This window comes from Schistocerca gregaria, chromosome X (assembly GCF_023897955.1).
Source record: "Schistocerca gregaria isolate iqSchGreg1 chromosome X, iqSchGreg1.2, whole genome shotgun sequence".
NCBI classification, from domain to species: domain Eukaryota; kingdom Metazoa; phylum Arthropoda; class Insecta; order Orthoptera; family Acrididae; genus Schistocerca; species Schistocerca gregaria.
Window position 1 is genome coordinate 678,513,653 of NC_064931.1, and position 22,046 is coordinate 678,535,698.

A 22,046-nucleotide genomic window follows, 5' to 3' on the forward strand; every position below is an offset into this window, starting at 1 on the left:
TGAAGGGTGGTGGCAGCTGTCTGCGTGCAAATACAGATCAGTGTGTGTTGTCTTTCTATACACCCCATGACCTAGGGTGCCGTCAGCCCTTTTCCTGACCAAGACGTCAAGGAAAGGTAATTTACTCTCCTTTTCAGTCTCCATAGTGAATTTGATGTTGGGGTGTATGGAGTTTAGATGTGTAAGGAAGTCAAGGAGTTTATCCATACCATGTGGCCAGATGACGAACGTGTCGTCCACGTAACGGAAAAAGCAAGTAGGTTTCCATTCGGATGACGACAGGGCTTCCTCCTCGAAGTTCTCCATGTACAAATTCGCCACCACCGGTGAGAGTGGGCTACCCATGGCGACTCCCTCCGTTTGTTCGTAGTATTCTCCATTAAAAAGAAAATACGTGGAAGTCAAGACATGCCTAAAAAGTTCAGTGGTATTCTCGTCAAACCTCTGACCAATCAACTCTAGCGACTCTCGCAAGGGTACCCTCGTAAACAAGGAAACGACGTCAAAACTCACCATGATATCTGACTCATCCAACCTGAAGCTATCAAGGCGTTTAACAAAATGCACGGAATTACGGATGTGATGAGGGCATTTACCCACATAAGGACTTAATATTCTCGTCAGGTATTTGGCCAACAAATATGTAGGCGCCCTGATGTTGCAACTGTGGTATCGTGTTGAAGCTGCATGGGAATCTGTACCTATACACGCCATCCAAGCTCTGTGGGGCTCAATGCCCAGGCGTATCAAGGCCGTTATTACGGCCAAAGGTGGTTGTTCTGGGTACTGATTTCTCAAGATCTATGCACCAAAATTCCGTAAAAATGTAATCACATGTCATTTGTAGTATAATATATTTGTCCAATGAATACCCGTTTATGATCTGCATTTCTTCTTGGTGTAGGAATTTTAATGGCCAGTAGCGTATATTTCCAGTGGAATCATAATTCGCGCACTGTTTGCTAGACTTGTCAAGAAAAGGTATTTTGTGTATCCCCCACTGAACCTTAAGGGCACGGGGGGGGGGGGGGGGGGGCAGTGGTCTAATGGTTCTAGGCGCTGCAGTCCGGAACCGTGGGACTGCTACGGTCGCAGGTTCGAATCCTGCCTCCAGCATGGATGTGTGCGATGTCCTTAGGTTAGTTAGGTTTAAGCAGTTCTAAGTTCTAGATGACTGACAACCACAGATGTTAAGTCCCATAGTGCTCAGAGCCATTTTGAACGGGGGGGGGGGGGGAGCGAGGGGGAGGAGGGGAAAGTATGAAGGAGGAGTAGTGGCGCTCTGGGGTCCGAAAATGATCTTGGAGAGTTTGTTATGACCTGCACATTATGCTGTGATACTAAAGTACATTGGAGATCGACGTGACGTTGAAGAACTGGTTCAAACCCACTGGGGTTGGGGCAAAACAAGTTCAAACAATAAATGAATTAAATGCACTGAAATTGATCAATGGCTATAAAATCAGTGATACCGAAGTGACATAAAATGATATCAGAGCAAACAGTTGATGTATGTTGTATGCTCACTGTGATGAAAATGTGGTGACAGTTGAAAAGACCCTTCCCTATCTGACAGTGCCACTTAGAGTGACCCCAATTTTTCATGTCGAAGATGTGGTAGCAGACAACAGGCTACGCAGGAATAGGACTGTGGCTTACTCTGCCACAAGGAATGTATGTGAAATGAATGAAGTGCACTGAAATGGATGTACAGGGTGTTACAAAAAGGTACGGCCAAACTTTGAGGAAACATTCCTCACACACAAAGAAAGAAAATATGTTATGTGGACATCTGTCCGGAAACGCTTACTTTCCATGTTAGAGCTCATTTTATTACTTCTCTTCAAATCACATTAATTATGGAATGGAAACACTCAGCAACAGAACGTACCAGCGTGACTTCAAACACTTTGTTACAGGAAATGTTCGAAATGCATCCACCCTCCGTCGCATGGAATCTCTGATGCGCTGATGCAGCCCTGGAGAATGGCGTATTGTATCACAGCCGTCCACAGTACGAGCGCGAAGAGTCTCTACATTTGGTACCGGGGTTGCGTAGACAAGAGCTTTCAAATACCCCCATAAATGAAAGTCAAGAGGGTTGAGGTCAGGAGAGCGTGGAGACCATGGAATTGGTCCGCCTCTACCAATCCATCGGTCACCGAATCTGTTGTTGAGAAGCGTACGACCACTTCGACTGAAATGTGCAGGAGCTCCATCGTGCATGAACAACATGTTGCGTCGTACTTGTAAAGGCACATGTTCTAGCAGCACAGGTAGAGTATCCCGTATGAAATCATGGTAACGTGCTCCATTGAGCGTACATACTGACGAAACTAAAATAAGCTCTAACATGGAAAGTAAGCGTTTCCGGACACGTGTCCACATAACATCTTTTCTTTATTTGTGTGTGAGGAATGTTTCCTGAAGGTTTGGCCGTACCTTTTTGTAACACCCTGTATAGGGCGAGATCAATGAAGCTGCAGTGAGATCAAATTGCATCAGTGCATACCCATTACTCGTGAAAAACTTGTGGGAGAAGTGTTCGGAAATTAAAGACGGAAAGCACAGTGAAATTGGAAATTAGAGACAGGTATGTAGCCTTGAACGGATAACCAGATGATCAAGGTCATTGCAGCATGCAGAAGTGATCCTACCTTCATTTCTACATTTAGAGAAAGAGATCTGTTGCTTTCATGTCTATCCATTTGAAACGTCCCCTTTGAACAATTATAGATGACTGTGGTTAAACTGAAACACAATATTTTTAGCGCAACGCAATCTGACTTTCAATAATCCTTACAAAAGAATGGCCCTGACTAACATTAACCTGTACCTATCACAAATCACTTACCTCACAAAAATCTTCGTTACTAGAACTACTGCAATACAGTGAGCGCCAATACTGCCAGCTAAGTAAAAGATTCTAACTACTGAAGGCACTAACTACTGATAGGCAGTTAGCAAATGAAAGATTTTGATAGAAAACAAACAATGTATTTACCTTAATAGTGTTCAAAAGTCATAATATATATTGCAGTTCATGACATCCAGTCTTACAAATTTCAAAACTCCGCCATTTCTCTCCCCACATCCACCACTGCTGGCGGCTCACCTCCCACTGCGCAACGCTACGCGCTGTTAACAGCCAACTATCCAACACTACAATGACCAACAACAATGCAAACCAGCCACAGACTGCACACAGCACAGCCAGTGATTTTCGTACAGAGCGCTACGTGGCGTTACCGTTATAAAAACCTAAACAGCCTACTTACACATTTTATTTTATCAGCTACTTTAATTTGAAATTTTATTAGTTCATTCCTCAACTGGATATGCGGACGCATTACTATAGTACGAAGAAGGTGTGTACTTGAGAAGACTCAATGAAGAATTTTTGTACTCATCTGAAGGCAGCATTTCGCGGCATTGATAGAAGAACCAGCGTAGATTCAGGAACGCTTCCTTGAGAAATACACCAAGCTTAAATCTAGGTCAGTTGCTCAGAGCAAAGAAGGGGCGTAGGAAAAGAACGAGGGCTCACATGAAAACAGGAGTGAAAGCCACCGCTCGCGAAACGCAGAAAATTCAGGTTCGATTCCCAGTTGGCAACATTTTTTAACTGTGACTAGACAATGAAGTTCAGACATGATACATCAGGCCTATTCACCGAAAATGCAGCGCCATTTTAAGATAGCATAATAGACGTACCGGTACTTCAAAGTTTCTCCACTTCTTATACTGTACAAATAATCAGTTTAATATTGGATTATGATATAGTGTGGTGTTGACTATTGACACCATATCAGATTTTCCCCACAGGAAGCCTACAACGCAACATGAGGGGTGGATGGTGAGGGACCATAAGTAGCGTAATTGCAGCCTTGTCGAATTTTAGCTGAAATAAGTGTAACGGTGGTTAGACAGTGGTCTCATATTCGAGAAGAGGGTGATTAAGATCTCCATTATTCCCTCCTGGTTGAGATTATCCATGATTTCTAGGAATCACCTTAAGGTGAATGTCCGGATGATTCCTTTCAAAAGGCATGGCTTATTTCTTTTCCCATCCTTCCCTCAATCAGAGCTTAGGTCCATGTGTAATGACATAGTCGGTGGCGGTAAGTTAAACCTTAAATCTTCCTTCTTGAATTGGTGAATCTATATGACATCGAATCATCATTGAACAACTGCTCAAATGGAATGGAGCCTGACGCTGTTTGGCTTGCATTTTTATTGATTTATGTATTAGTTTTGGCATCGTCTTCTGATCGGTTTAATGTAGCCTGCGCCGAATTCGTCTCCTGTGATGTTCTTTCAGAGAATAAAATCAAATTTACAAAGAGTTTGGCAGTATGAGCATATGACGCTGCAGACCCTCTGTCCCGTATGCATGCACTGATTCGTGTGGAAGGGTGCCATAAACCCATTCTATCATCTCTTGAGGCAAGCTGGCTATTGATATCCTGGATACTTGCACTGGTGTTCTATTGGTGACAGACATAGGCGTCTCGCTGCACCTCCACATCACACATATAGCTCATAGAGGCAGTTACCATGTGTGTACGAGCGTTGTTCTGCTGAAAAACAGAACTACGGTACTGTCGCATGGGAGGTAACACGTGGGATCGCACGATGTCCGTGAAATACCGTTATGACGTCAGAATTCTCTCAGTAGTCTAATCAACGAAGGAAAGTTGGAGGGAGAAACTCATGTAGTCGCAAATTGTTGGTATAGTGATACGAGGGAGTTTCACGAACAATATACTAAAAATCCTGTGAGCGGTTAGTTGGGGTGGGGGACGGAAGCGTTTAAAGGTAACTTTTTTAAGTTTCTCTCGAATACTCGAAAACCGCGGCTTCTAGCGACAATGTTTCCCTGTAAAAAATTAAGGTACATTGATTTTCCTACAAAATAATGTCTAATTCATTTTATCTCTGAGACTAATAGTTTCATAATTACAAGGAACGCAAGAATCACAGTTTAATTCCCCATCTTGTATACTGCACTACTTCACAAAAATCAACTACAGGGTGTTTCACAAAGTTATAATGAACCTTCAAAAGCTTGCCTTATGAATCCCTGGCGATGCAGCATGCAGACATGTCCGGGGTTATTTATTTTCGACAAAGTGCGGTAACACTTTATGGAATACATATGTCAGTTACTAATAATACACTACTGGCCATTAAAATTGCCACACCAAAAAGAAATGCAGATGACAAACGGGTATTCATTGGACAAATATATTATACTAGAACTGACATGTGATTACTTTTTCACGCAATTTCGGTGCATAGATCCTGAGAAATCACTCAAACAGAGCTTGGATCGAGAGTACAAGTACAGCTGCCCATGCAGCTTCAACACGATACCACAGTTCATCAAGAGTAGTGACTGGCGTACTGTCACGAGCCAGTTGCTCGGCCACCATTGACCAGACGTTTTCAGTTGGTGAGAGATCTGGAGAATGTGCTGGCCAGGGCAGCAGTCGAACATTTTCTGTATCCAGAAAGGCCCGTACAGGCCCTGCAACATGCGGTCGTGCATCATCCTGCTGAAATGTAGGGTTTCGCAGGGATCGAATGAAGGGTAGAGCCACGGGTCGTAACACATATGAAATGTAACGTGCGAATGTTCAAAGTGCTGTCAATGCGAACAAGAGGTGACCGAGACGTGTAACCAATGGCACCCCATATGATCACGCCGGGTGAAAAGCCAGTATGGCGATGACGAATACACGCTACCAATGTACGTTCACCTCGATGTCGCCAAACACGGGTGCCACCATCATGACGCTGTAAACAGAACCTGGATTCATCCGAAAAAATAACGTTTAGCCATTCGTCCACCCAGTTTCGTCGTTGAGTACACCATCGCAGGCGCTCCTGTCTGTGTTGCAGCGTCAAGGGTGACCGCAGCCATGGTCTCCGAGCTGTTAGTCCATGCTACAGCAAACGTCATCGAACTGTTCGTGCAGATGGTTGTTGTCTTGCAAACGTCCCCATCTGTTGACTCAGGGACTGAGACGTGGTTGCACGATCCGTTACAGCCATGCGGATAAGATGTCTGTCATCGCGACTGCTAGTGATACGAGGCCGTTGGGATCCAGCACGGCGTTCCGTATTACCCTCCTGAACCCACGGATTCCGTATTCTGCGAACAGTCATTGGATCGCGACCAACGTGAGCAGTAATGTCGCGATACGATAAACCGTGAAACGTCCCCTTAGAAAAATTGTACATGACTGTGCTTAAACTGACACACAATATTTTTAGCGCAACGCAATCTGACTTTCAATTATCCCTACAAAAGAATGGCCCTGACTAACATTAACCTATACCCGTCACAAATCACTTACCTCACAAAAATTTTCGTTACTCGAACTACTGCAATACAGCGAGCGCCAGTACTGTCAGCTAAATAAAAGATTCAAACTACGGAAGGCACTAACTACTGATAGGGATTAGTTAGCAAATGAAAGATTTTAATAGAGAACAAACAATGTATTTACCTTAATATCATCAAAAGTCATAATATATATAGCAGTTCATGACATACAGTCTTACAAATTTCAAAACTCCGCCATTTCTCTCCCCACATCCACCACTGCTGGCGGCTCACCTCCAACTGCGCAACGCTACGCGCTGTTAACAGCCAGCTGCCAAACACTACAATGGCAGACAGCAATGCAAACTAGCCACAGACTGCACACAGCACAGTGATTTTCATACAGAGCGCTACGTGGCGTTACCAGTATAAAAACCTAAACACACTGCTTACAACCGCAATCGCGATAGGCTACAACCCGATCTTTATCAAAGTCGGAAACGTGATGGTCGCATTTCTCCTCCTTACACAAGGCATCACAACAACGTTTCACCAGGCAACGCCGGTCAACAGCTGTTTGCGTATGAGAAATCGGTTGGAAATTTTCCTCATGTCAGCACGTTTTAGGTATCGCCACCGGCGCCAACCTTGTGTGAATGCTCTGAAAAGCTAATCATTTGTATATTACAGCATCTTCTTCTTGTCGGTTAAATTTCGCATCTGTAGCACGTCATCTTCGTGGTGTAGCAATTTTAATGGCCAGTAGTGTACTAAAACTAGAAATGTATATTGACAAAATGTACGTAGACCTCTGCTGGCCTTTCTGGCCGACCGCTTCTAGGCGCTACAGTCTGGAACCATGCCACCGCTATGACCGCATGTTCGAATTCTGCCTCATGCATGGATGTGTGTGATGTCCTTAGGTTAGTTAGGTTTAAGTAGTTCTAAGTTATAGGGGACTGATGACCGCAGATGTTAAGTCCCACAGTGCTCAGAGCCATTTGAACCATTTGAAAGTAAATCTCTGCTCACTGTTCTACATTGCTGGAAATTGATTGTTAGTCATCCTGTACGACAGCTGCAGTGTTCTTCTGGGAAAGGCAATCTCCCTTACCAGTCACTGCTCGCTTTTCAGTTTACAAGCGGACTATTCCTCTCCTGTGTTTTCTGTCCAGTTTTCTTTTGTGCGCAAGCAAAATAACTTCACCGGCCTCGTGAGTATAAGGTGGAGTTGTTTTTAGTTAATTAAACGAATAATTATTTGCAGTTGTGAAGTGAGCTGTTACGTAGAAAAGCCACTCTGGAGATGTCTACTGTCCACCACAATGAAGTGCCTCTTCCAAGTCTAACATACTGTCAATATGTATTCGACAATGTTGATTTCATTATCTCCACTACCAATGACTGGTATACTTTTCATGGTTTGAGGGCATCAAATGCATCAACTCAGTCTCAACTCTCGCAACGTCTGAAGAGGCCGAGAGGCGTGAATTGGCTCCCTCTGCAGCAGAAGCAGATTATCAAGGTGCAATAGAACTTCAGGTATTTGAACGTAAGTCAAGCAATGCATTACAGCAGATTACTGTTCTAGATGTGAACATGAACAGTCTTATTCTATTTGACATATTGCAAGATATACTATGGATATGTGGTAAGTGCCTCCACTCAGCGCAGCCCACTCTATAAGTGCCAACAGTTCCTGAATAGAAGAAATTTACGCAGTCTGTCAGTAACACAATGTTGAGAGAAGTGCAGTAACTTTCTGGCCATTCATTAATTCATCACCAAATGACTACAACACGGTTACACGGCTTCACAACATGCTGACAACGACAGACAGTAGCAAGATGCCACATTTAGCAGTCAATATCTTTTCCATCAGCACTACATAGGTCAGTGACAACAGCAAACTTACAGATTAAGCACTTCTCAGCCACTATTTATAGCAATATATTGGACATAAATGCTCATTTAACAACTGCAAATAAGTACCCGCTTAACTGCACTACATAAACACGGGCTCATTGCATTGACGTTATTTTGTCTACTTTTTAAGAGAACTGGACAAGAAATGCTGGAGAAGTATAGTATGTGGTAAGCTGAAAAGCTAGCAGCACTCGTGGCGAGGGAAATCGTCCGTCCCGGAAGAGCCCTACAACATACGTACAGGACGACTACGAATCAATTTCCCCGCTGGAAGTGTGTAACGGTGCTGAGATATTTACCTAGAATCTGTCTATACAATTTCCTTGCATTAGTATTGTGGTATCGACGTTCGATACCACACTTGATGGGGGTTGGAGTTACAAACCGCGGTCCATGTTTTTCTAGCGAGCTCTCGTCCACTCTTGCTCAGGACGTCAAGTAGTAAAGTAGCATAGCCTTTAGCTTATAGGAAGCAGCCGACCGAGATGACTGAGCGGTTCTAGGCCCTACAGTCTGGCACCACGAGACAGCTACGGTCGCAGGTTCGAATCCTGCCTCGGGCATGGATGTAGGTGATGTCCTTAGGTTAGTTAGGTTTAAGTAGTTCTAAGTTCGAGGGGACTGATGACCACAGATGTTAAGTCCCACAGTGCTCAGAGCCATTTGAACGATTTTGCTGACATGAGGAAAGTTTCCAACCGATTTCTCATATACAAACAGCTGTTGATCGGCGTTTCCTGGTGAAACGTCGTTGTAATGCCTCGTGTAAGGAGCAGAAATGCGTACCATCACGTTTCTGACTTTGATAAAGGTCGGATTGTAGCCTATCGCTATTGCGGTTCATCGTATCGCGACATTACTGCTCGCGTTGGTCGAGATCCAATGACTGTTAGCAGAATATGGAATCGGTGGGTTCAGGAGGGTAATACGGAACGCCGTGCTGGATCCCAAAGGCCTCGAATCACTAGCAGTCGAGATGACAGGCATCTTATCCGCATGGCTGTAACGGATCGTGCAGCCACGTCTCGATTCCTGGGTCAACAGATGGGGATGTTTGCAAGACAACCATCTGCACGAACAGTTCGACGACGTTTGTAGCAGCATGGACTATCAGCTCGGAGACCACAGCTACGGTTACCCTTGACGCTGCATCACAGACAGGAGCGCCTGCGATGGTGTACTCAACGACGAACCTGGGTGCACGAACGGCAAAACGTCATTTTTTGTATGAATCCATGTTCTTTTTACAGCATCATGATGGTCGCATCCGTGTTTGGCGACATCGCGGTGAACGCACATTGGTAGCGTGTATTCGTCATCGCCATACTGGCGTATCAAGTGGCGTGATGGTATGGAGTGCCATTGGTTACACGTCTCGGTCACCTCTTGTTCGCATGGACGGCACTTTCAACAGTGGACGTTACATTTAAGATGTGTTACAACCCGTGGCTCTTCCCTTCATTCGACCCCTTCGAAACCCTACATTTCAACAGGATAATGCACGGCCACATATTGCAGGTCCTGTACGGGCCTTTCTGGATACAGAAAATGTTCGACTGCTGCCCTGGCCAGCACATTCTTCAGATCCCTCACCAATTGAAAACGAATGGTCAATGGCGGCCGAGCAACTGGCTCGTCACAATACGCCAGTCTCTACTCTTGATGAACTGTGGTGTCGTGTTGAAGCTGCATGAGCAGGTGTAACTGTACACGCCATCCAAGCTCTGTTTGACTCAATGCCCAGGTGTATCAAGGCCGTTATTACGGCCAGACGTGGTTGTTCTGGGTAGCGATTTCTCAGGATCTATGCACCCAAATTGTGTGAAAATGTAATCACATGTCAGTTCCAGTATAATATATTTGTCCAATGCATACCCGTTTATCATCTGCATTTTTTCTTGATGTAGTAATTTTAATGGCCAGTAGTGTAAATTATTTTTTACCAACGACTTCAAATTATTTTAATCGTTGCAGATCCGGACCATGCAGCCAGCGCCTTATCTAAGTTACTGATAAACTTGCTGTGGTTTATATGTTTCTATTTAGCATTGCCCACCAGTCAACATTGGCGACGACTCGTTCGTCTTCATCATAACAAGTATTATTAGCAAATCATATCTGAATTCAATGTAGTGTTAATACACTTTGAAGAAAATAAGCCTCCCCCTCCCTCAGGAGAATCTGTGCAATGCGTCGCCAGTGATTCATAACACGAGCTCCGGAAGGGTCGAGATATCTTCGTGGAATACCCTTTAGTAATTTTATGTGACATAGTGGGTTAGAGAAAGGGGGACTCGCCTGCTCGCTCCTCAGTTTGCAGCCTGCATAGGAGGGCGTGGACGACCACAATGCGGCAACCTTCCTTCCCTCAGTCATCGATCCTCCACCTCGCCCACCCTTTCCACCTTGTTACACCCCCACAACACAATTTATTCCGAAATACAGCTTTTACTGCATTTGTATGTGGTACACATATTTAATATGTATTTTTTACTCAATTTATTTAACAATAAACATTAATTTTATTACATTAAAACACTATTTTTAATAATTAGGGATTTTTCTATCCGCTGCAACGTGGAAACTGTTAGTCTTAGAGAAAACTGAATATGTTCATTTTTGCAGGAAATTTAATGTAGTTTAATTTCGCACCAGGAAACATTTTTTTGCTAAATATTCAAGAAATTACCATGCAATGAATAGCCCTAGCAGCATTCAGTCATTGATATAAGTCAACGGGGACATTTGAAAATGTGTGCCCCGATCGGAACTCGAACCCGGGATGTCTTGCTTACGTGGCAGACGCTCTATCCATCTGAGCCACCGAGGACACATAGGATAGTGCGACTGCAGGGGCTTATTTCTGGCACTGCTCCCGTGAGACCCACATTCCCAACTTATTGTCCCGCACTATATTCATGGTGCCCCTGCCCATTACACTCATTACTCGCGACTTTTTTGCCGATTCCCGTAAGAGTTCGGGCACTGTTTGTGCATCCGCACAGAAGAAGATGGTCAAGTGGCTGGTGAGCCTTATTGTCCCAGCTATCTTGTCCACCCAAAATATCTCTGGAACAATAACAGCTATTGGAAAACGACTTTCACTGCTATCAATGTAGGGCTGGGGCCCATGAATGTACATATTTGGAAACATTCTAAACCGAAAGCATATGTGTTTTTTAACACAAACTTATGTTTTTTTAAATGGACCTCCTATATTTTTTCTTCAGCAATCCATAGCATGACAAAGCACATACACAATGGCGTTGATTGCATCGCCATATTCCCATTACATCCCGAGATATTGAGACGCGAAGTTGACGCTTGAAACACCCGACATGCGCTGCTAGCGCACGTCTTGAGGCTCAGGCGTGAATCCCATGCTGCCCGTAATCGCGATGTGATTGACATGTGTAATCACACCTCCATACTTATCAAGAGGGACACTTACTTGTCACTCACATCGCAATTACGGGCAGCATGGGGTTCGCGCCTGAGCCTCAGGACGTGCGCTAGCAGCGCATGTCGGGTGTTTCAAGCGTCAACTGCGCGTCTCAATATCTCGGGATGTAATGGGAATATGGCGATGCAATCGACGCCATTGTGTATGTGCTTTGTCATGCTATGGATTGCTGAAGAAAAAATATAGGAGGTCCATTTAAAAGAAAAACATAAGTTTGTGTTACAAAACACATATGCTTTCGTTTTAGAATGTTTCCAAATATGTACATTCATGGGCCCCAGCCCTACATTGATACCGGTGAAAGGCGTTTTCCAATAGCTGTTATTGTTCCAGAGATATTTTGGGTGGACAAGATAGCTGGGACACCCTGTATATATATAGGTATCTTTTCTTTCGGACATGTCCGAAGGAATAGATTTTATCAGTGACCAAGCAGCTTGTTAGAATGAAATTACAATCAAATGAATACCCATTGCTGCATACCGGCGTTGATATGTCAACGGTGACACGGGGACAGTTGAAAATGCGTGCCCTGACCGGGACTCGAACCCGGCATTTCCTGCTTACATGGCAGGCGCTCTATCCATCTGAGCCACGGAGGACACAGAGGGTATTGCGCCTGCAGAGACTTCTCTCTGGCACGCTTCCCGTGAGACCCACAGTCCCAGCTTGTTGTCCCGCGATGTATTCATAGTGCAGCTGCGGCTTTTTTTGCCGATTCCCGTAAGAGTTCGGGAACTGTTTGTGCATCCGCACAGAAGAAGATGGTCAAATGGCCGGTGAGCATTATATATATATATATATATATATATATATATATATATATATATATATATATATATCCAGCCACAATCGATGGCTTCCCACACTATGAAGCCTGGAGTGACACCGCTGTGCTTCTCCAAAAAATTGGAAGAATTGGATCTCGCCAGTGGTCGCTGCCATACGCGCCGACGATGGTCCTTTGAGGCAGTGCATAACCGCGGTTCATCGCTGAACACAACTCGTCGCCATTCATTAGCAGACCATGCATCCCAGTCACGCAACCGCTACAATTGGAACCGCTTGTGTTGTGATATTAATGGCAGTCTCTGCATGAGACGGTAATTCCGTAGTCCGGCCGCTTTTGGACTCCGACCAATGGTGCGCAATGACACAGAATATCGCAGGGAATTCATTACTCGTTCGCGGATAGCAGGAGTAGATGTGAGGGGTAACGTTGAACTTCGTGCACAATACGGCGATCCTGCCTTGTGATCAGACCTGGTCGACCGGAATATTGACGACAAGTAGTCCAGCTCTCACTTTCTCATGCAGACCAACATCGGACTATTGCCACATCCGAATCCCTAAAAATCTGGATACTACACGATAAGACCAGCCGGCCAAATCTAGACCAACAACGAGGCACTTTTGCAACACAATCGGATCTCGATAACACTGTCTCACACGAGTATGCAGCATGTCCATGTCCTTCACAGAGATCACTCAAAATCTGACGCTGTTCACGCTACTAAAACATCCTACCAAGCCTGATAACAACACTAAACATGTACTACATTAATACATTCTGGTGGCCGTTCTAGCTGTGACAAAGAGTTGCAATTTTAATAATGTACACACCAGTCGATTTTGTGTACGTGTACGTAGTTACACTGTCATCAGACAACATATTCTGGGCGCTTCACTTTTTTCCTGGCAGTGTATTACAGTCTGTGTCTTGTCCAACAGTTTTTACCCTCTATAGTTTCCTCAAGTCGTACTGAATTTACACGGAATCGCCAAAGAAATTGGTATAGGCATGCGTAGTCAAATACAGATATTAGTAAATGGACAGAATACGGCGCTGCGGTTGGCAACGCCTGTATAAGACAAGTTTCTGGCGCAGTTGTTAGACGGGTTACTGCTGCTACAATGGCAGGTTATGAAGATTCATGTGAGTTTGAACGTGGTGTTCTAGTCGGCGCACGAGCGATGGGACACAGCGTCTCCGAGGTAGCGATGAAGTGGGGATTTTCCCGTACGGCTATTTCAAGAGTGTACCGTGAACGTCACGAATCCGGTAAAACATCAAATCTCCGACATTGCTGCGGCCGGAAAAAGATCCTGCAAGAAAGGGACCACGACGCCTTAAGAGAATCGTTGAACGTGAAGAAGTGCAACCCTTCCGCAAGTTGCTGCAGATTTCAATGCTGGGCCATCAACAAATGTCGGCGTGCGAACCATTAAACGAAACACACCGATATGGGCTTTCGGAGCCGAAGACCCACTCGTGTACCCTTGATGACTATAGGAAACAAAGTTTACGCCTCGCCTGGGCCCTCAACACCAACATTGGACTGTTTATTACTGAAAACACGTTGCTCGGTTCGATGAGTCTCGTTTCAAATTGCATCGAGTGGGTGGACGTGTGCAGGTATGGTGACAACCTCATGAATCCATGGACCCTGCATGTCAGCAGAGGACTGCTCAAGCTTGTGGTGGCTCTGTAATGGCGTGGGGCGTATGCAGTCGCAGTGATATGAGACCCCTGATACGTCTAGGTATGTCTCTGACAGGTGACACGTACGTAAGCATCCTATCTGATCACCTGCATCCATTCATGTCCATTGTGTTCCGACGGACTTGGGCAATTCCAGCAGGACAATGCAACACCCCACACGTTCTGAATTGCTACAGAATGTCTCCAGTGATAGTCTTCTGAGTTTAAACACTTCCGCTAGCCACCAAATTCCTCAGAAACGAATATTATAGAGCATATCTGGGATGCCTTGCAACGTACTGTTCAGAAGAATCTCCACAACCCCCTCTTACTCTTACAGATTTATGGATAGCCCTGCAGAAGTCATGGTGTCAGTTCCCTCCAGCACCACTTTAGACATTAGTCGAATTCATGCCACGTCGTGTAGCAGCACTTCTTCGTGCTCGCGGGGCCCTACACGTATTAAGCGGAAGTACCAGTTTCTTTGACTCTTCAGCATATACTGTCATCGGATCGTGTGTTCTGGGTGTTTCACTTTTTTTGCGTGGCGGTGTATTACAGTCTTTGTCTTCTCCAACGGTTTTTACCCTCGATATTTCTCCCAAGTCCTACTGAATTTATTACTTGAGGTTTTCTATATGTTCCACTACTCGTCCCTTCTGCGGAGGCCCACCTCATTTCTTGTCATTGATCATAATCACTGGGAGGTAGTCTAGGAAGCACAAGAGGCTGCCAGAACCTGCGCGGTGAAGGCTTTAGATATTGTCAGTATGTGGACGTGCGGCTTTGGCGACTGCGGAACGAACCTGCTGGGATGTCCTGCGCGGCGACCAGGTGCAGACCGCGCTGCGGGTCCCGACGCACCAGCAGAGCAGCCGACATGCAGGGCACGTCCGCGTGGCGCCCACCCAGCAGCTGCGCCTGCATCTGCACACACCACCAGAGCAAAGCTAGTCGCTGGCTCCTTGCAGATATGCACACTGGACAAAAGATTAGTCACCCTTGGGACACAATCATGCTTTTAACTTTGAAAATGGCCGCACATCAGCCAGACTCCACACGTTTCTCCAGGTATGCCATATCCAGATGAAGCCACTCGTTGATGATTAGACACCGTAGAACTGCCAAATTTCTGGGATGTATACTGCTGCGTTTCATCCAATGTTGATGACAGTCCCAGCCATTTTCTGTGGAATTAAGATCGAATGATTTTGCGGGCCAGAGTCGAGATGCCCTACGGTTAGCGAGTTTTCCTCAAATCAGGAACGTAAGCCTGTAGCACTATGAACACGGCTGTTATCTTCTCGGAAGGCAGCATACTCATTATGAAGATGTTGAACGCTTTGAAATATGCGAGGACTAACAAGCTTGTTTGCGTGGCCAGCCTCCGCAGAAAGCACAGAATTACTTACTTTGTAAATGAAACTGCCTTTTCCTGCTGCCACTGAATTTATTTTTCCCAGATGTGTTTCGCCTTTTTCTTGCTCTAAGGCATCACCAGTGGGATGATTTGCTGTGATCTGCGTTTCCTCTCATCTGGTCTGGAGGTCGCACTACCAGTTTATTGCTGACATATAAGCACAATTTTGATTTCCGACCTCTTTCACACTGTTCACTATATTTCACCATCTTTTTTGTGGTGTATCATTATTCTTTTGCCATTCGATATAACTATTTCTTCGAACAGTGTGCTTTTAACATCGTAAATATTGTAAGGTTGTTACGTGTTTCAATATTTACGTGGTTGAAAGCACAGTCTCCGAAGAAATAGTTATATCGAGTGGCACAAGAATAATAGTACACCACAAAAAAGAAGGAGAAACCTGGTGAACAGTGTGAAAGAGGTCGGAACTCAAAATTGTGCTCATAGTTCGGTAATAAAGTGGTAGTGTGACCTCCAGACCAGATGAGAGGAAACACCGATCACAGAAAATCATCCCACTGATGAAAAAGGCGAAAAGCGCCTGGGAAAAATAAATTAAGTGGCAGCAGGAAAAGGCGGCTTTATTTACATATACGAGGCCTATTCGTTTATTAAGTTCCGATCGGTCGCGAAATGGAAACCAAAATGAAAATCCTAGGAAGCTTTGCACATATGTGTTGGGGAGGTATGCCCGTCGATCTCGTCACGTCGCTTTTTTCGGTTCTGAGCGCACAGCGAACACATAAAGATGCCTAGAAAATCGTGTCTTCCGCCAAGTATGAGCGTTTGCTGAGAGATTTCGCCTGATTTCATACAGCCCACATAAAGTAACTGTCATTCGTTCCATTCTTCATGACAATTATCGGCGTCCCACTGCAGAGGTAATGACGATGCTACTACAGCATTTTTGAGGAGAAGTGTTCGATCATGAACCATACAGGCCCAACTTTCATCTCTGTTTGCATGAACCGCTGGCTATGAAGGCGACAGTTCGGCACAGACAACGACCTGCAGACCAGCGTAGAGAATTGATAGAAAGCCTTATGTGACGAAGCTATTGGAAAGTTAGTACAACGCTACAACAAATATGTAAGTCGGAGCGGTGACTATGAAGAGTCGTTGCTGGTAGTACGAGGACTATTCGGAAAGTGAGGAACGATCGATCGCGAAAATGGAAACCACTGTGAAAATCCGACGAGGCTTTTCACAGACGTTTTGGGCAGTGTCTCTAGTATGCCCGTCGATCGCATCAAGACGCTCTTTTCAGCTGTGAGCGCACTGTGAGCGAGTAAAGGTGCTTAGAACAACAATGTCTCCCGCCAAGTAGGGGGGCACGCTGAGAGGCTTCGCCTTACTGAATGCAGCCCACCTAACACAACTGCCACGCACTTCCTTCTTCATGGCAATTCTCAGCCGCACTCTGCAGGGGCAGTGAAGACGCTTCTGCAGCCTTTTCCATGGGAAGTGTTCGATCACCCACAACACAGCCCTAATTGGCTCGTCGTGAGTATCATTTCTGTTCACATGAAAAGCTGGATACGAAGACAACACTTGGGCGCAGGCTACACGCTATAGACCAGGGTAGAGAATGATCGCAAAGCACAGGCGGCTGCCTTCTATACGATGGTGCTGGAAATTTGGTATAACGCTCCGGCAAATGTCGAAGTCGGAGCGGCGACTATGTAGAGAAATATTTGGAAGGTGTAGCTAAATGTGCAAAGAAAACAATTTTGATTTTCACTGTGGTTTCCATTTCGAGAGCGATCGTTCCTTAGTTTCCGAACAACCCTCGTATAACTAACTGTTTCAAATAAAACATTTTTGATTTTCACTGTGTTTTCCATTTCGCGACCGATTGGGCCACGAATAGCCCTCGTGCACTCTTATTCATGAGCATAGTAACCTGACTGAGTGGTCGAAAGTCATTGTACAAAAACACCCAATAAAAGTCACAGAATCACATCCAGCCTGAACGACACCCTCCACGCACTACGAGGATAAACGCCTCACAGGGCCGTCGGAGCTCTCGACACCTCGCGTCATTTGAAACGGCAAAATCGCGACTCATCAGGCCACACTACACGTCTCTGGTCAGATACTGTCGAGTCATTGTGTGCTTGTCCCAGCTTCATGCGCTGCTATGAGGAACCTGCGTTCGCTGACAGGAGCAGTTACCCTCGCGTTTGAAACCGACTGTCACTCACACAAAGTGCCTCTCGTGTCCGGTCTCTGGCGGCTAGGGAGTTTTATGACCACCGTCATTGCTCCGAGTTACGTGGCTGTGATTGGTACACTTTTCTTTGTAGACACGGCGAACAGTCCGTGTTGATACACCGATAGATCGAGCACATTCGCTGGCGGCATGGTCATGGGAATGGGAACATGCCAATGCGATAGCTCTTTTCCGCCATTGTGTCACGTCTCCAGGTCGATCGATCGTATTCCGATAATTTCATACAGATGCCATGACGTGCTTCAGCAGTGGAGGGTCACATGGACTTCTACTAGCACATCTACGCCATCTATAGCTCGTCAAAGTAACAAGTGTGTTCTTTTAAGGAGATGACCAGTATTTTGTACGGTGACCTGACGTCTGAGATCGAGACGGGCGTGCATACGATCTGCACGTTGCAACTAGGGTTGCTACCTTTCTTTGCAGCAAAGAAAGTACATTGGTTATTCAAGGTAGGGGGAAAAAGTAATTTTATAAAAAAAACTCCTCCCGTACAGGCCATGAAGGTCCAAAAGTACCGACCGGCCGCCGTGTCATCCTCGGTCCACAGGCGTCACTGTATGCGGATATGGAGGGGCATGCGGTCAGCACACCGCTCTCCCGGCCGTATGGCAGTTTCCGAGACCGGAGCCGCTAGTTCTCAATCAAGTGGCTCCTCAGTTTGCCTCACAAAGGCTGAGTGCACACCGCTTGCCAACAGCGCTCTGCAGACCGAATGGTGACCCATCCAAGTGCTAGCCCAGCCCTACAGCGCTTAACTTCGGTGATCTGACGGGAATCGGTGTTACCACTGCTGCAAGGCCGTTTGCAATTTTATTAAAACAAAGTATTATTTAATTTGCTTAATTACTTTGTTTAAAATATATTTTTATTCCTTTAAGAAGTATTCAACAAATAGTTGTCACTGCTAAACAGCTTTACAGTCTATCCTTAGGATACATAAATATTTCATTTTTTATGAAATTCAAAGGCGCTTTTTTTTTTCATCGCGCCGCTTCATATTTATCACAAAAAAAAACCACACTCTGTGAATGATGGAGTGGCAGGAATCGACAACAGAAATGAAATTAATTTGTGGAAATATGTAAAACCACCATTTGCCTTAATAAATATTTGTGCAGTGGTTAATTCTGCAAAATCTTCAGAAGTATATATTTATTCTTATAATTTGTTTAGTAATGTGATTTCCCCAAAAAGATAATCTACATTTAAAATGGAATTTTTGCAGCTTTAAGTTTTGAACTACCGGTATGTTAACAAAATGGTCAAATTCAGGTCTGCTTTTTAAATTTATCAACACTGTCGACATTTGAGGATAGGTTGTGTTAAAAAGGGCACAGGTTAATGTAATCACGAGGTAAGCAATTGCAAATGTGAAATGCTGGTACATTAGTATACGGTGTAACTCCCAGAATATTGAATGCAAACGTGCATGCATTGTGCTTGCTGTTTCTAGATGATGCTGGAGTTGTCGTCCAATGATGTCCCATATATGCTAGACTGGAAACAGATCTGGTGATCGACCAGGCCAAGGCAACATGTCGGCACTCTGTAGAGCGTGTTGGATTACATCAGCGGTGTGTGGGCGAGCGTTCTCCTGTTGGAAAACAGGAATGCTATTCATGAATGGCAGCACAACAGGTCGAATCACCAGACTGACGTACAAATTTGCAGCCAGGGTGCGTGAAACAACCACGAGACTGCTCCTGCTGTCATTACAAAATCGCACCCCAGTCCATAACTCCATGTGTAGGTCCAATGTGTCTAACACGCAGACAGGTTTGTAGCGTCGCAGCTATTACGCGACTGCAGATTTTTTGCAGTAAGTTTTGTTACGTTATGGGAAGTTGTTTTGGACGCCTGCAGTATAGTAGCATTCGGCGGCGGCCGACTTGTGGCCTGCCGTATGCGTCATAGCCACACCTGTCGCTAAAGCGGACAGCCAGAATGCTCACTGTGGCGCATACTAAAATCACTTATTCACCTCACCTAAGAAATTAAATAACTATGTTAAAAATTATCTGTTTTATTCTAAATTTGGAACCTACATGACCTTTTGTTATTCGGACGAACTTCGTCTCAAACTTTTATACCGCTACCTATAATAGTTTCGGAAATATAAAAAACCCATTCAAAAAGTGCTTAACCGACACTTAAGAAAGTAAATTCAGATAGGAACAATAACAGCTTATATTTCTTTTGTTTTTTGAAACAGTAATAGCACTCTCAGTGGGCCTGTTTATTTTATAAAGATTTTCAATTCTAAACTTTCGATAATTTTTCTTTCATAATAAAAATAACAGTTTAAAAGTTAATATTTATGTTTTGTGTTAGGGCGAGAGTAAATGAGAGCGAATATGAGTGTGTGTGTGTGTGTGTGTGTGTGTGTGTATGTGTGGGACATACGTCAAATTTCAGTCCTATATCGTATTACGCCTTATGTAACTAGCAAGTGCTACACCACCAGGGTGTCATGAAAACTGTAAATCCCCCTAACTAGCGGATGACTTATGTCTACGAGTGTTTGCTTTTATAATAAGGCAACCAGAAAGGTAATAAGAGGATAATCAGTTCTAAAGTATATATCAAGCATAGTTTTCTCTTTGTTTTCGTTTTATTTGGTTTGGTAGAACATTTTGTAAATATTTGCAGCATGAAATGACATAAATGCCTCTGCGTATGTTGATTGGAGTAAAACAGAATGAGATTTTCACTCTGCAGCGGAGTGTACGCTGATATGAAACTTCCTGGCAGAGTAAAACTGTGTACTGGCAGAAGTACAGCTGTCAGTACCGGGCATGAGTCGTGCTTCGGTAGCTCAGTTGGTAGAGCACCTGCCCGCGAAAGGCAAAGGTCCCGAGTTGGAGTCTCGGTCGGGCACACAGTTTTAATCTGCCAGGAAGTTTCATATCAGCGCACACTCCGCTGCAGAGTGAAAATCTCATTCTGGGAACATCCCCCAGGCTGTGGCTAAGCCATGTCTCCGCAATATCCTTTCTTTCAGGAGTGCTACTTCTGCAAGGTTCGCAGGAGAGCTACTGTAAAGTTTGGAAGGTAGGAGACGAGGTACTGGCAGAAGTAAAGCTGTAGGTACCGGGCGTGAGTCGTGCTTCGGTAGCTCAGTTGGTAGAGCACCTGCCCGCGAAAGGTAAAGGTCCCGAGTTCGAGTCTCGGTCGGGCACACAGTTTTAATCTGCCAGGAAGTTTCATATCAGCGCACACTCCGCTGCAGAGTGAAAATCTCATTCTGGGAACATCCCCCAGGCTGTGGCTAAGCCATGTCTCCGCAATATCCTTTCTTTCAGGAGTGCTACTTCTGCAAGGTTCGCAGGAGAGCTACTGTAAAGTTTGGAAGGTAGGAGACGAGGTACTGGCAGAAGTAAAGCTGTAGGTACCGGGCGTGAGTCGTGCTTCGGTAGCTCAGTTGGTAGAGCACCTGCCCGCGAAAGGCAAAGGTCCCGAGTTCGAGTCTCGGTGGAGTAAAACAGTTTAAGCGCGAATATGATCTTGAAAGATTGATCTAATGGGCTGCTCCTTTTGATCAACCAATCAGAGTAAAGTCTTTCCTGCGCGCTATCAAGTAGCATATGCCGTGTGAGCAGCGGCATCCAGAGAGTCGTGGACTTACTGCCGAACGAGAAGGTCATGTTAGATGTGTCAAAATGGTTCAAATGGCTCTGAGCACTATGCGACTTAACTTCTGAGGTCATCAGTCGCCTAGAACTTAGAACTGATTAAACCTAACTAACCTAAGTCTAAACATTCATGGTGGTGTCTGGTTGTTCTATATCGTGTCTCCCTACCACTTTCGCGCAACGACGCTCTGAGTGTGTTTTTTAGGGAATTAACTAGTTTGAACCTGGGACCTGTTGCTGGTAAGGAGACGCCAGACCACACATGACATGTAGAATTCAGAAGAGTTCAGTGACACTAGCGATGATATAACCAAATACTAAATGATCTCAGCGTCAGCTCCACTGCACTCCCTGTAAAAGAATCTTAATACTAACTAAATTTAGTGGAACGGGTTCGAGGCTTTCCTATTTTTAGTTAGCTGGTAAAATAACGTCGAAAAAGCAGTTAAGTTTACCATTGGAAATTTTATCCTACTCACAAAACATCGTTTATAAATTGCACTATTGATAAAAGGAAATGTTTTAATACAGGATGGTAAAAACCAAGAGTGTT

At 44.8% G+C, this 22,046-nt stretch overlaps 1 protein-coding gene across 1 annotated transcript in view; it reads right to left on the reverse strand.

The window, feature by feature from the left end:
• LOC126298873 (SET and MYND domain-containing protein 4-like) overlaps positions 1 to 22,046 on the reverse strand; it is a 160,270-nt gene that overhangs the window by 68,183 nt on the left and 70,041 nt on the right. The window contains exon 4 of the mRNA XM_049990389.1: positions 15,009 to 15,129. Within this exon, the coding sequence (XP_049846346.1) occupies positions 15,009 to 15,129 (121 nt within the window). The remainder of the gene's footprint in view (positions 1 to 15,008; positions 15,130 to 22,046) is intronic.